Source organism: Xenopus laevis, chromosome 7S (assembly GCF_017654675.1).
Source record: "Xenopus laevis strain J_2021 chromosome 7S, Xenopus_laevis_v10.1, whole genome shotgun sequence".
In the NCBI taxonomy this organism is placed as follows: Eukaryota; Metazoa; Chordata; class Amphibia; order Anura; family Pipidae; genus Xenopus; species Xenopus laevis.
This window is the reverse complement of record NC_054384.1, coordinates 17,503,937-17,520,293: the sequence shown is the minus strand read 5'-3', so window position 1 is coordinate 17,520,293 and position 16,357 is coordinate 17,503,937. Positions and strand designations below refer to the sequence as shown.

General features: G+C 40.1%; 1 protein-coding gene across 2 annotated transcripts; it reads left to right on the top strand.

The window, feature by feature from the left end:
• Positions 1-830: 830 nt before the first annotated feature.
• gsto1.S (glutathione S-transferase omega 1 S homeolog) lies at positions 831-11,240 on the top strand. Of its 2 annotated transcripts, NM_001095036.2 has the most exon segments (6): positions 892-1,014; positions 2,379-2,487; positions 4,495-4,717; positions 6,783-6,884; positions 8,419-8,525; positions 11,013-11,240. In NM_001095036.2, coding segments are annotated over 6 exon segments (726 nt in total). In that variant the 5' UTR covers positions 892-983; the 3' UTR covers positions 11,167-11,240.
• Positions 11,241-16,357: the final 5,117 nt, after the last annotated feature.

The window sequence follows — 16,357 nt, the reverse complement described above, 5'->3', positions numbered from 1 at the left end:
CAGGTGGAGTTTTCGGAGTGCAGGCTGTGTGGAGCGGGTCTGGGCCGGCGGTGGCTCACAAGGGCTGGGGCCCACTGGATTTTTTCCTGGTGTCCCGTCGACCCAGTCCGACCCTGCTTGCAGTTTGCTGCCAGTGCCGCTACAAATCTTTTGCAACATGTGCCTGATTCCCCAGCAAGATTGCAAAACATTGCTGGGCTCATTTCAAGGAAATTATTTCCTAGACAGCATTGCTGTGACACAAAGAAATACCACCAGCCATTATTAGAATTCTGGTTTGGCCTCTAATCTTTGTTATCCTTTCCACTCCTCTCAGCATTCAGTGTGGATTTCTGTGTGTATATCAGTAGAAAGTTGTTGCTGTTGAAAAACCTGTGGGACTGGTTTATATATAATTATAGATTTGTGTCTCTAAAAAGACTGACTCCTGAGAGGTATAGGGCATGACTCGTTTTGCCCTTAGTGTTGCGCTCATGGAGAACTGCGACAGTCACAATACCCTTAATAACCTCAATTTCTGTTTTTGGTTTTATGTAATTGTTGGTTTGCTGACTCATTGCTTTACCATGGTAATTGGAATGGCAGTTACAGCTCCTCTGGTTCCTATTACAGCTCACTGATAGCAGTGATAAGGGACACAAAAGACCCAATGAGCGGCACGCTAGAATATTGTTTACTTAGGGTTGGATATTGCATGAATGGAAGAGGAAAGGAGGCAGACCACACATATAGACTTCCCCAGAATTGCTCAGTCACTGCAGGAAATCTCCCATTACACAATGGGTGGGTGGTGTAGGGAGGGAAAGAGGCAGGGCAGACACACATATAGGCTCCACAGGAGCTGCACAATCAGTGTAATTGTGTGCATTTGTGTACTGCTCGAAGGTATCTCACATCAGAAAGTGGGTGCCCAGTGTACTTGCCTTTCCCTCGCAGGGTGATCTTACCATCTACCTACCTACGTTCTCCATCAGCCTCCTATAATGGCCGGATCTACAAAGAGCTTGGTTAAAGGTAATGCCTGTTCTGCACTAGGTCATCAGAGATACTGAACTTGTTAATGGGATAGATGAGCTAGCTTTTTCAGCTGTATGGGACTACAACTCCCCGAATTCCTTCACTAGTTGATAAATTGGAGCTGTTGCTTATTTTCATTTTTGTGGGTTCCCTATGTACATTTTGGTTATACAGAGTACTTAATAAGGGATGTTGTATGGATGGGACAGACATGCCACTATACTTCTGTAGAATGTTTGGAACACAAACATTTGGATTCAGTGTGTTCTTTATGATATTATATCCATGTGTATGTACCTTGATGGAGGAGGCGGGATAACATTAAATCCCCTCTTAGCCCAGGGGATTATTTATCCGAATTTATCTCAATATTTTCTGCTACAAACTCCGACCAAATCCGCTCTGGTTTTTTACGCTTATTTATTATAACATTTTCCAGAAAATTTTCTTTGCAGAAAAAAATCAAATTTTCACGTTTTTTTTCAGATTTTTCACCCAAAAACTCAAATATTTGCCCAAAAACTTTTGGGTATTGCACGAAACCCAGCGCAAATCAAAAAATCATAGGGACTTCTCCAATTGACTGCTATGCAACCTCGACATGTCTTAGATGCCGGATTTTCTAATTCAGTCTTTTCCATCTTCAGGGTTTAATAAATTCTGAAACATTTGTGATTTTTTTAAAAGTCAGATTTTATAAAAAAAAAAAAAAAAAAAAAATCACGAATTTTTCACGATTTTTGCATTCGGAATTTAGTAAATAACCCCCTAAATCCCCTCTTTGCCCAGCTGTAGTATGGCAGAACACTGCATATTGCATTTTCCCTTTCGCAGCCCTCGCAGAGGAGTGTGGAGTGAACGATGGCACTTAGATTTATTTCTTTATCAAAGTTAATGTAGGCCCAAGTGGTTCTTAATCTGGAGAGGTAATATATTGAACAACAGTATGAAAAATTCAGGTACAGTGCATTATACACCATTACCCATAGGAGAAAGTAATTGTGAAGGAACAGTCTCGCCAATCAGGAGCCCCTCATTGAAATTAAACCCTTCCAATGAAAGCCTCTCAGGGATGTGGTCCCTAAACTAGATGGTAGTACTGGCAATAGACTGGCAGGTCAGTTGTCCAAGTGAATTCTATGGGGAATTATATGTGACACCTCCTAAAGACATCTATCAGTCACATGTACTGACTTTGGCTGAAGACAGATGCTGGTGTTGTACTTCAACTTTGGTGCTACAGGGCCAGTAGTAACAAAAAAATAAAAGTGAAAAGTGTCTCATAACCTAATATGCTTATAATATAATGCACAGGAGGACAAGAGCTATACATTTTAATTTACTGATCAAAAACTTTTTAGGCAGCCCTGCTCCAGGCCCAGTACCTGATGGATCAATTCGTGCCTACCTGATGAGATTCTGCCCATTTGCACAGAGGGCAAAACTTGTCTTGGTTGCCAAAGGAATCAAGTAAGTGCAAAACTCTAACTATATTTATATTCATTTAATATGTTCCTTACATGTTTGGTGATTGGAATACTACACCGTGTATAGTCACTGGGTGTTTTCCCATACTATACTACTATACTATGTTTTCCCATACTGTACTACTATACTATGTTTTCCCATACTGTACTACTATACTATGTTTTCCCATACTATACTACTATACTATGTTTTCCCATACTGTACTACTATACTAATTAGGAGTCAGAACAACCAAGTGCAAGTGGGCTTATTGCATACAATAGGGCTGGTGGCTTTTTTTTTTAGAAAGTTAAAGGGATTCTGACAATATTTCTATATTGTAGTTTTTATTTCTAAATTATACTGTTTACACTGCAAATAATTAACTCTACCATGTAAAATTTAATTCCTAACCCAACAAGTGTAATTTGTAGTTGTGATATTGGTGTGCAGGCAGCCGTCTCAGGTCATTTTGCCTGGTCATGTGCAGAGTCAGGAACTACTTTCTGACAGGCTATTGTTTCTCCTTCTCAATGTAACTGAAGGTGTCTCAGAGGGACATGGATTTTTACTATTGTGTGCTGTTCCTATATCTACCAGTGAGCTGTTATCTGGTTACTTTCCCATTGTTCTGCTGCTGGGGGGAATGGGAGATTATTGATATCACTCCAACTTGCAGGGCAGCAGTAAAAAGTGACTGCAATTTATCCGAGCACAAGTCACATGGCTGGGGGCACAGGGGAAAACTTACAATATGTCTGACCCCATGTCAGATTTCAAAATTAAATATAAAAAAAAACAGTTTGCTCTTTTGAAAAATGGATTTCTGTGCAGAAGTCTGTTGAATCCACACTATTAACTGATGCATTTTGGAAAAATAAAAACATGTTTTCCCATGAAAGTATCCCTTTAACACCGACTTTTGCTACAACTCCATTTTACTTCTATTCCAAGGGATTCCTTGCATTTTAGTATTTTGTATTTCACATTCTGCTCATGTTCAAGGCAAGTCTCCTTTTCCAAAAAAGGAGCAACGTCCCTGGGAATAACTTACGATATACTTAACCTAATATATTGGCACCCCCTACTGAATAAGCATTTTCTTATCCTTTAATCAACATAGTGGTCCATCTTGAGTGCCAGCTGAAATATGCCTTGATGTTTGTGAAATGTCTCTTTCTCAGGTGACAAATAATACAGGTAGTAGGAGAATGTAATAACAAGTGCAGCATTTAACCAGGTCCAGTAGCTCCAACAAGATGTCAAACAGGTAACTAGTAAATGCTACCTGCTGATAGGTGTTCTCCACCTTTTCACTTCCCCAGCAACCACTGTTCTGGGACCCCATGGCCCGTATAGGGGTAACAGGGTCTTGACGGGGCTTAGGAGCGCAACTATCCCCGCCCCTTTTTAATATTTCAGGTTTTGATTGGCTGGCGGGTCCCGGGCAAGTGTTCAGGGGCAGGAGCAGCGGTAATAGCAGCGGTAATACTTACCATTCGGTGCCGGGACGTGGAGGAAGCAGGACGCAGCATCCCGCCCTCCCTCTCTGTAAAATCTTGGATTCTGTCGCAGTTGTGGAGGGTACCTTTGCAAGGACCCCCAGGGGAAGTAACAGGGGGGGTATTTCATAGTGAGTGGAAGTAGCCTGGTAGGCCAGGGTCCTCATGGGAAGGTAGGCAGTCCGGTTTAGGGATTGGGAGAAATGGAACAGGAACCATTCTTGGCAGTTGGTGTACACCCCCATTCCCCTCTCCCCCCGGGTGGGGGGGATAATATGATAAAGGTTGAAAGATTTGTTATATAAAAGGTTAAAATGTTATACATGTTAATTATTTTATTACTGTGTTTAAATAAACAACTGTGGCCATCTCTTTCCAAACCAGTGGTGTGTATGCATTATTTGGGATAGGAGGCTTGTGGTGGGGGAGGGGCAGAAGGGAGAGGTGCAGAATCGACGTTGCACCCATTCAGTCTATATATAAATATTTTCTTTTTTTTTCTTTTAAGGCATGAAGTTGTATTTGTCAATACACTGAACAAGCCTGACTGGTTCTTTGAGAAAAGCCCATTTGGTTTGGTACCAGCTATTGAGACCAGCAAGGGGCAGCTGATCTATGAATCTGCGATTGTATGTGATTATCTGGATGAGGTGTTTCCTGGGAAGAAACTCACTCCGGAGGACCCATTTCAAAATGCCCAACAGAAGATGTTGCTGGAACATTTTTCCAAGGTATTGAACATGTATATAATATTATTACAGTTATCAGAAAGGTGCATTTTACTGAATAGTAACGATTGAATTAAGCTTACCTGGGACTCCTATATCCTGGCAGTCAGTTAATATGGTGGTTACCTCTGACATTAGTTGGAGACACTTGGAAACCTGACTCTCACATGCACAGTGCTCCCACCTATAGGGGTGCAAAGTCCCACAAGATATACAAAAGACTAGCACACCTATAAAGCAACAGTGAATGTTGTCAAATAAAAAGAGGCTAAAAAAGAGGCACCATCCTGTGTTTAAAGGGTTACTGTCATGGGAAAATTTTTTTCTTCAAAATGAATTAGTTAATAGTACTGCACCGGCAGAATTCTGCACTGAAATCCATTTCTCAAAAGAGCAAACAGATTTTGTTGAATTCAATTGTGGAATCTGACATGGGGCTAGGCATATTGTCAATTTCCCTGCTGCCCCAAGTCATGTGACTTGTGCTCTGATAAACTTCAATCACTCTTTACTGCTGTACTGCAAGTTGGAGTGATATCTCCCCCCTCCCTCCCCCCCCCCAGCAGCCTAACAAAAGAACAATGGGAAGGTAACCAGATAGCAACTCCATAACACAAGATAACAACTGCCTGGTAGATCTAAGAACAACACTCAATAGTAAAATCCCATGTCCCACTGTGACACATTCAGTTACATTGAGAAGGAAAAACAGCAGCCTGCCAGAAAGCATTTCTCTCATAGCAGGCACAAGTCACATGGCCAGGGACAGCTGGGAAATTGACAAAATGTCTAGCCCCATGTCAGATTTCAAAATTGAATATAAAAAAATCTGTTTGCTCTTTTGAGAAATGGATTTCAGTGCAGAAGTCTGCTGGAGCAGCACTATTAACTGATGTGTTTTGAAAAAAACATGTTTTCTGATGACAGGATCCCTTTAAGTTTGTGTTTGTTTTTTTTTTTAATTTTCAGACGACTGTAAAACACAGCCCCCGACATGTGCCACTCTCCCCGTCGATTCTCCCCTTCCCCCCTCCTTTTTATTTTTGTTCTTCCCCCTCCCCCCCAATAATACAAAGGCAATGGTCAATATAGAATGTACTTTTATTGATAACATCTATGCATTTTCATGTTATGTAAACATCCATAAGAAAAACTTTGTTATGTACTAAATTATGTTCAATAAACTGTTTAAAATGCAATAAAAATAAAAATAAGTGTGCATTAAGATCGATGGGTGGCTGAAAGTAAAGTAAACAGACTGATTAACGCAGACCAGCTAAATAAACAGTCCCCACAATAGGCTCTGGGTGGGAATGTTAAAGGCAAAATGCAGCTTTTCCATCAATGTCCATTCTCCAGAACTCTGAAGAACTAGGTCCCACAGTTGTTGCTTTTCCAGATTTTTCTTTCTGACTAAGCTCAGCATGGGCAGGTACATTCCTCTGTGTTTTGTTCTTACTAGAGGAGACATCGATTGTAGTGGGCTTCCCTCTCTCTTTCTCTGGGCATAATATCCAGTCTCCTGCTGGGTTGATTTCTGGACTTCCTCTATGGTCCGCAGTAAAACTAAGACAGCACTCCTGCTCCATGGCAAATTGGATCACTACCTCAATGATGACACTGCCTGATAATGTCAACAATGGGTAGCAGCACAAACGGGGGCAAAAATAACCTATGGAGACATCAGGGGTCCTCTCCATAAATGTAGCAAGTAGTGGCTGCCTCCTTTCAATAGAAGCTGGGAACACACAGAGCAGGGAGTGTTTTCATAAGAAGGTCCTGGGGACATTGGGACAAGTTTTACTGAGCACTGAGGCTTTCGGAATACAGTTCTGATACTGCTACCCTACAGCACCCAGCATTTGGGCAAAGACCGCTATGAAAGCTTTATATCCTCTTTCGTTTTAAAAATTGGTGCTTTTTTTCTGGACCTTTTATGCAGTAATATTAGGCCTTTATGGGTTATTGTTCCTTTCAATCTGTACAAAATAAATCCACACTTACAATCTTTATATTACTAATATATGCTCCCACTGCGACAACTCGCTAATCTCACTCTCCTCTTTAGGCTTCAAGTTTGTTGTTTAAAATTGTGGGGGCAAAAAAAAATAATGAAGACACATCAGCGATAAAGAAGGAGTTCCTGGAGAAGCTGATTCAATTTGATCAGGTGACATTACTATAATCTTTTATACATTTTCATAATATAGCTAGGAAACTCACAGTGGAAGGGAGCTCCCGGTGTGAGTGGCCATGTAAGTCAAAGCGCATGTGAAAATGCGTTTCCAATATCACGCACATGAGCATAATGAGATCGTGGAACTTGTTCATTATGCGCATGTGTGTGCCCCAACATGGGTACTCAAACCGAGAACTCCCTCCTGGTGCGAGTGTCCTAGCGATCTATTAGACTGCACCTTTGGTTGGGGATAATTTTGCCCAACAGGTGCCATTTAAGGCCCCAGACAAAGAAGGAGACCTGAATAGATGAAGAAGGGACAGTGATATCCGGATTTGGGGGAGGAAGGAGTTTGGTGGATCAAGGACATGCCAAGGCCCCAATATGTATTACGACATTCCTTTAAAGTCACAACTTGTTGCAGGATGTCCACCTCCCATTTTCCTCTGACAGCATATGAAATTAATTTGCTATTTATATTTGCTTTTCTTTTATCCAGGGTATTTAGCTACTGTACGCTATATGATCCCTTTGTTTGGGAGGTCGCCAAACAAGCAGATCTTTCCTCCCATATGCCCACCTAAGATGGGAGATATTGGGCTTAATGCAGTCATTGGCCATAGGGCCAAACAATTGGGTTACGGTGGAGGTTAAAGTGGCAGTCAGAGCAAGGACAACATCAATAAGCCATTGCAGTCCTCGATCTAATGGCAAAATCAAACCTGCCTGGTCATCATCATCTGGCTAATTTTTGGCCAGATATCAGTCGGGTGGGCCCAACAGAAGGCCCCATACATGGGCAGATAAACTGCAGAATTGATCTAAAGAACCTGAATATCCATCTTAAATCTGCCAGTGTATGGCCACCTGTAGCAGGCGATCTATTCAGATAGATAATGAAACTTCATTCTCTGCTTCCAGTGCTCTTTTTGGTTGGACTGATTGATTCTTTTGTTTATGTGAAATTGCTCATAAGGACAACAGTTACTGTCTTATAATACAGGGTTGCACTTGTGAATTTACTACATTTTGCTCCTTATTCTGCAAATCAGGAGAAAGAGGCATATTGGTGCATTGAGTTAGGAAAAAAGATATCTGTGCACAAAATAGTTTTTAATTCCATGATTTTATCGGTGGGCTTCTTCTTAATGGGAATGTCACACACATGCTTCAAGAAAAAAGAGAGTATTCTGTATTAAATTGATTTGAATAAGCGTTTGTTAGGCTGCTTGTTCCTGAACAGATGCATTCATCCATGTAGCCGACTATAAATAGGAGCTTTTCAGAAGGCTAGCCAAACATCTCCCAGTAGAAATCTATATGATGGATGGCAAACTACATTTTGGGTCAGAACTATAATACTGATTTTATTGTTCCACCTTTATAAAGCCAATGCTGATTTAATGAAATTCTTGTAAAACAAACCTATTTAGCTTCCTGTATACAGTAGTTACTTATGATGAGGGGGGGTTTGGATTTTGGTGTAGACATTGGTACTAATGATTATTTCCTTATGTATTCTCAGATCGTGGCTAAACTGAACACTCCTTACATTGGTGGCAGCAGCGTCTCTATGGCTGACTACATGATGTGGCCCATTTTTGAACGATTTGGCATTTTTGGAGTGGAAGAGTAAGAGAAATAACAGAATAAACATTTAGTTCCTGTGTTAATCTGCTGTAGGCAAAAAGTCAGTAGCCACTGCTGATATAGGAGTATTGTGTGCCAAAATCTCTCTTACAGCAGCTGAACATTTTGTATAACCTGATGATAAACACATGCTTCAGGACTGTCTCTCTTCAGAGAGACTGTATGAATTGAGACAGCTATAGTTTCTGAATACAGAATTCTTATTAAGGATTATTCTTACTACCCGACATAGCAAATCTTCTTCCCCTACACAATGAAATACTGTAGAACCCCAATTTGACATTTTCCATGGACCTTGTTAAATGGTAAAATCCAGGAAATAGAAAACACAATTTGCCTTTACAGGACTGGGACAAAATGGCATCAATTCTAGGAAAAAGTCAAATCCATTGCCCTAAAATTGGGGTTCTACTGTATATCTTTACACATACAGGTAATTGCAATAAAAGGTCCAGAGTTTGCACAGGTCTAGTATAACCACGGCCAGAACTAGGGGTAGGCAGAGTAGGCGCCCGCCTAGGGTGCAATCATGATGGGGGCGCACTTTTGTTTGAAATATTTTATTTGGTTTTCACGATAAACTATAAAAATCAATATGATAACAAATAGTATGCAGAATAAAAAGATTAATACAATGACATATTAAACAGAATGTATAATTTACAATGAAGTAATATGTCAAATAAAATAGAAACTAACGAACTATCACTAACTAAGCCAGTGGACGCATAGACATTCTTAAAAGAAAAAGAAGAAATAAAAAGCCCATTGTCTTGGGAATGGCAGATAACCCCCCCCCATGAACATTTTACAATTGAAGAAACTGAGATATTTGACTTCTAGTATTGGGGGGGCGCACTTTTAAGGGAAAAATGTTCTTTATTTTTTTCAAACCCTGGTTTGCTTGGCCTTTTATAGTTTTTCAATTTTATAAACCATCTGTTCCAATCCCTTCTTGCCCATGATTCGTACTGCAGGCAGAAGCACTCCCCAGCTCTCTCTTAGCAGCTGCTGGCACAGGTACATATTTGTGGCCAATATCTTGGCTGCTGCTTGCACAGATAGATGATTAGGGGCAATATTATGGATTTTTGGCTCCTGCTGGCACAGGTACAGATCGGGGGCAATATGAGAGATTGGCTGCTGCTGGCTCAGGTATATGGGGCAATATGGTAGCTGCTGGCACAGCTACACAGATGTTTGAAGCAATATGATGAATTTTTGGCTCCTGCTGGCACAGGTACAAATTAGGGGCAAAATGATGGATTTTTGGCTTATGCTGGCACAATGTACAAGTTGGGGGCAATCTGAGGGACTGACTGCCATTGGCACAGGTGCAAATGGGGGCAATATGATAGGTGCTGGCACAGGTACAGGGGCTATATGATTGGTAAGGTGGGAAATAATAATGCAGGAACGGATGGGGGGCACTGATTGATGCCCCTGCCTAGGGTGCCAAAATGCCTTGGCCCGGCCCTGAGTATAACCCATAACATCCAATCAGAATTTTCAGTAAATGCTACCTGCTGATTGGTGCTAGGGGTTACTAGATTAGTAGTAAACATATTTTCTTCTCATGACAACTAAACAAACGTCAAACTGATTACCAACTAGCAACGTGCATGACATATGCAGTGATGTCACAGTCACACAGTTCAAACCATGTTTTTCAGTTAATAGATTTGGGTAGAATGCCCTTAGATCATGGATCCCCAACCATTTGAACCCGTGAGCAACATTCAAAAGTAAAAGGAGTTGGGGAGCAACACTAGCATGAAAATTTTTCTTGGGGTGCCAAATAAGTCATAAGGCCATTAAGTAGCCCCTATGTGGATTGTCAATCAAGATTGAGGCTCTGTTTGGCAGTGCACCTGGTTTTTATGCAATTAAAACTTGCTTAAAAGACTGGAATTCAAAAATAAGCTCCTGCTTTGAGGCCACTGGGAGCAACATCCAAGAGGTTGGAGAGCAACGTGTTGCTCATGAGCTACTGGTTAGGGATTACTGCCTTAGATACTCATGGAAGCCCAGATGGAACATCAGATTGAGATCTGGAGATGAACAGTTATGTCTCATTGATATTTATGGAAGTAGGACTGAGTGGCAGGGATGTTTATATGGGTCTATAACCTTATTGTGAACCCCTTGAAGTCATACTAGGCCTGATAAAGACTGAAAAACACAGCTCTAGTGCCACCAGTGGTGAGTGTCTTGGGTTGTGTATAGCCAAGAGCTCATATGAAACAACAGCAGAGTTAGGGTTAGGGTTTCTGCGTAGTATAGGTAAGGATACCGGGGGGTGGGAGTGTGTGTGTACAGTGTGTGTATGTATATATATATATATATATATATATATATATATATATATATATATATATATATATATATATATATATATATATATATGGGGTATACAGTATAAAACTTGGATCCAATGGCTCACTGTCGCTTTCTCTTTCCCTCCCTTAGCTGTTTGGATAAAACCCCTCACCTCCACCAGTGGTACCAGCTCATGTTGAAGGATCCAGCAGTCCAGGCAACAATTACTAAGCCAGAGGTTCTAGAAGGTTTCTTTAAACTTTACCTCCAGGGAAATCCAGAATCGGTAGACTATGGCATTTAATAATAGTGACCTTTTACATTGAATGGAATGGCATCATGAATATGTTTGTATTTTAATAAATACTTTCAGAATGCTTCACTCGTGGCTTGTGCTTATTTATATATTGTTATCTGCACCCTGAGATGTGATGAGTGAAAATGTCTCGTTACACTTCGCCGAAAAATTTGGGACAAATTTGTGCGACAAATTTTTCTCACTCCAAATGCATTAAAGTAAATTGGCGTTTTTCTTGTGGCGACTTTTTTTTGTCCTGGTGACTTTTTTGTCCAAATGCATTAAATTCAATGGGCATTTTTCTCTTATGGTCTTTTTGTTGCGGTGGATTTTTTTAGAGGTATTTGTTCCCCCCCCAGATTGTTTGGTTTATTCCATTTGTGCTTTTTATATTCAGATCTAATAATTTAATATGTGAAGATTTAATAAATTCCAGGGCATTTGTGGTTTTAGAGAAAGTGAGTTTTTTTTGTGGTTAAAAAAAAAAATACTTATATGAGACTGTTGACAAATAGGGCTCGGCATGTCACCAGTCACTTATAACCAAACAACATCTATATATAAAAAAAAGTTCTAAATCCAAAAAGAACAAAGCAAAAAAGAATATGGAAATGACAGGTCTGATCCCCAGTGATCATATGAACATTCATTTTTACTACTTATCTTAGATCCCCACCTTGTGGTTAAATTGAATACTGCATTCAGTCCATAGACAACTCAGTATAAATACACCACATTACATTTCATATTCATTGGAACAGACATCCATATATTCAGTGAGATACTACAGCGACCCTTTACATAACATCATTATAGCATATAAATAGAAGCAAGATATGGCTTGATGTGATTATCTTCTTATTTATCCAATTAGGGCCCTGTCACATGGGACACGTCATCGCCTGGTAAGAAATTTCCCCTCCCCCAGGTTTTGTTGGGGCTTCATCACCCACTGGAGAGGCTGTTTCCCACCAAGCAACAGAGCACCCTGTGTGACAGCACCCTAAAGGTCTTGCTTTTGTACAGGATGCAAGGGCAATCCATGGGTATTGTCAGGAAGTATACAGTACCTATACCCTGCCATGTAATGGGTTCCCATAGGCCTGGGGTAGTAAATGTAATTCCTTACTCTACACAAGGGTAGCTTTTGATCCAGTAAGGAAGCTTAGTGCAGGGTGGACTCATACCTGTTAACAGCTGCCATATTAGCTTGGTGTGTGACATCACTTCCTGCCTGAGTCTCTCCGTGCTCGCTCATAGCTCTGGGCTTAGATTACAGCAGGGTGGAAAAGAGAGAGAGGGGAAAAGGGAGGGGGAGAGGAGCAAACTGAGCATGCTCAGCACGCATGGCCCTAAACTCCCAGAAATGTGTTCAAATTTCATAACACATTTTGTAAAATGGATGTGGTATTTAGGGGGTGTGGGCAAAAAGCTCCTACTCCTATAGACCTCATTTAATCCAAATAATCAATGTTTAAATACTATTTCCTTTTTCTCTGTGATAATAAAGCAGTACCTTGTACTTGATCCCAACTAAGATATAATTAATCCTTATTGGACATAAAACCAGTACATTGGGTTTATTTAATGCTTAAAAGATTTTCTAGTAGATTTAAGGTATGAAGATTATGGAAAGATCTGTTATCCGGAAAACACCATGGGGCAAATTCACTAAGCGCCGAAGCGCCGAACACTAGCGTCAATTCGCTAGCGTTGGGCATTTTCGTTACTTCGCAAATTCACTAACGAACGCTGGCGTAGATTCGCTAGTGTTACTTCGCACCCTTACGCCTGGTGAATTTTCGCTACGGACATAACTACGCAAATTCACTAACGCGCGCAGTGTACTGAACGCTACCTTTTACGCTAGACTTCCTTCGTCACCTCAGACCAGGCGAAGCGCAATAGAGTAGATAGGGATTGCTTCAAAAAAAGTCAAAATTTCTTCTAAGTCCCAAAAAACGCTGGCGTGTTTTCTACATTATGGTGATAGGCTGAAAAAGATCGAAAAAAATTTTAGGGCTCCCCTCCTTCCCCCCTACATTTCCTGACTCATTGCAACTTACCTATACAGTGGGCACATGTGTAGGGCAAAATAAAATTTTTATTTGATGTTTTGAAGGTTTTCTAGGCATTTGTAGTGCTGATACGTATTCCTCCATTGAAATTTGAATATGGCGCCGTATGCAAATTAACCTTCGCTAGCGTAACTTCGCTTCACTTAGCGCTACCCCTGTGCGCAACTTCGGATTTTAGTGAATTTGCGGAGCGCTGGCGAAACTACACCTGGCGAATGTCCCAAGCATTCTGGATAACAGGTCCCATACTTGTATTTGATGCTGTATATCACAGTGAATATGTATCTCTCCATGCACAATTTGATGCTATAATAACTCCATACGTTTCAAATAAAAAATGTGCCCCTTGAACTTGTAAAGAAGAAATGTCACCTACAGCTCTTTATCATTATAAACCAACGCGTCATTATGTGAATCACAGAGGCATTGAAAAACACAAAGGACTTAATGTCAGTTGTAGTTACAAAAATCAAAACCTTTTCTCAGCTCCAATACTCCTACCGGACTGCTGAGTGATTTTATGCCCCTAAAAGTAGACGAATCTCAAGTGTAAGTTACTTGAACTTTGCGCTGGCTAAAATGAAAAAACGCCGGCGCTAATCACATGTGGTGATTCTTTTTCTGAAGTCGCCCGAAGTTGCCTCACGAGGAAACTTCAGGCGACTTCGGAAAACGTATCGTTGCATGTGATTACTCTGAAACTGAATCGCCGCATATGATTAGCACTGGCGTTTTTTCATTTTAGTCGGTGCAGAGTTCAGGGAAGGCGTTTGTGTGGCCTGACCCTAAAGAGCATCTTTCTACACATGAAAAGCTACTTTGCAGAATATTCTGAATACGATTTGATGAGGACAAAAAGACATTGTACGTGAAAAGTCGTATTGTGAGTGAATTGAGTGTTAAGGTCCCTTTTATATACAGTACAAAAAGCACTATGGGACAGGGAGAATTGGACAAACAACTGAATCATTTGCAAGCGAAACATAAGCTGAGTACAACTGTACAATTATTATAATATACTGATTACAAACACTGTACCCAAAAAGCTGTATACTGAAAGTCAATCGTCCTTACAAAGTATTGGTTGTGCCTTGTACAGACCAGAAAGCTCATTTATTACAGTCAATTCTTCTGAAGGGGCCTGTACACACAGGGACACATGTACGTGCCAAAAGCAGGTGCAACACAACATGATGCAAAAAAAATCAGATGCAAAAAAAAATCAGATGCAAAAAAAATCAGATGCAAAAAAACAAAACAAATGCAGGTTGCCTTGCACAAAATGCCTGGAATGGGAATGAGCGACCAAAATGACGCTCATAGGCTCTAATGGGTGAAAAGATTTGTCATGCATCAAAAATTTGTCAAGAAAAATTTGGCACCCATAGACTTCAATGCATTTTGACGAATTTTCACCGTATTGTTAATTTTCAGCAAAATGGATTAGATTCCCCTATCACAACTCTGGCATACTGGGTATGTAGTGGGTAAGAACGCTGCTGCATTTGCAGGTAGAAATGATCAATTGCTGTGAGATTTTTTTTTATATTGTACAGTATTTGCAGACTTTTTAAATCCAGAGGTCACATTCTGCAATAGGGATTTAGCCTTGTTAAAAACAAATCAGAAAAGACAGGTTAAAAAGTGTATTTTCGATCACATGGGATAATTAGGAAGGATTATTAGCTCTATTTGTGAAGTGTGATTTAATAATTCTCCATAATCCCCCTGTGAAAGGCGCACATTCTCCATAATCCAATCTTCTGCTACGATGCTCATAATACTGTAAATTAATGTGCAAAACATATTATCGCCAGATATAGACAATTTAGAAAAGGATTGAACCTTTTTTTATTTGCTGAAAAATGGTAAAATGGTAAAATATGGTAAAAACCCTGAAATGGTAAAATATATGGCGAATACATGAGTAATGGATCTTTCCTTAATTTGTATCTTCATACCTTAAATCCACTAGAAAATCATGTAAACATTAAAAAACCCCAATAGGCCGGTTCTGCTTCCAATAAGGATTAATTATATCTCAGTTGGGATCAATTACAAGCTACTGTATTATTTATTATTACAGAGAAAAAGGAAATTTTTTTTAAACAATTGGATTATCTGATTATAATACACAAAAGATATGAATATCTTGTAAATTATATCCTTATAAACGGTGAGTTCTGATGTCATCAGTTATAAACGGTGAGTTCTGATGTCATTTCTGTCACATGACTCACTGAAATTTGTGTATTATAATAAATAAAGTACCCCCTTTTGCAAAATATGAGGATATTAGAAGTCACCTCGGAGTTCCATGACCTGTATAAAAACACTCGGCCTTCGGCCTCGTGTTTTTATATGGTCATGAAACTCCTCGGTAACTTATAATATCCTTATATTTTACAAGAGGGGTTACTTTATTCACTATATAATGGATTCTATGGGAGACGTCCATTCCGTAATTTGGAGCTTTCTAGATAGGCTTTCCAAAAAAAGAATAATGCTGGTCTACAAACACGATGGACCTATAGTCCAGCAGCAAAGGAATTTATCCTACATAACTAGTGCTCCCATAGATGGAAGAGGATACTCCTTCAGTGGACATTTGACCTATTCTGTACACACCTCGCTTCCTATTCTTTGTTCATTCTAAAGGCATCAAACATACGATACAGTATTTACATGAGAATGTTTAAACAGAGATAGACAAACCATTCTGGTGGTTGAGGACAGAGTGATATTGGCAAGCAAAGTTGTACAGTAATGAAGTTATGGTAGATAACGTTGAGGTGACTGATGGAGAGCTGCTAAGGATGATTCCCCTTGCATGTGTAAATAAGTTTTAATTTGAGCATTACTGAGTAGGACTATAAAGTGTTGGCATATTTTAAATTGTAGCTGTGCCTTAGCAGGGATGTGCCAGAGCCTTATTGAGATCTCTATCTACTTGACCTGTTTTATTTTCACCAGATGTGAATGTTGTGAGGAAGGGAGAGGGGTAATAAATGGGTTAGAAGTGGTCTCTCTACACTTACATGAAGGTCTGCTTCTATCTCTACGCTAGCTCTAACAAGTCCACATCTGGGTCTGCTGCCTGTACTACTTTTCTCAACCAT

Bases quoted from the DNA above. Each gene is read 5' to 3' on its own strand.
- gsto1.S (XM_018226992.2), top strand. From the start codon at position 984: ATGGCCGGATCTACAAAGAGCTTGGTTAAAG. The intron at 1,015-2,378 runs GTAATGCCTGTT...AAAACTTTTTAG, and splicing joins TACAAAGAGCTTGGTTAAAG to GCAGCCCTGCTCCAGGCCCA. The intron at 4,718-8,418 runs GTATTGAACATG...ATGTATTCTCAG, and splicing joins TGCTGGAACATTTTTCCAAG to ATCGTGGCTAAACTGAACAC.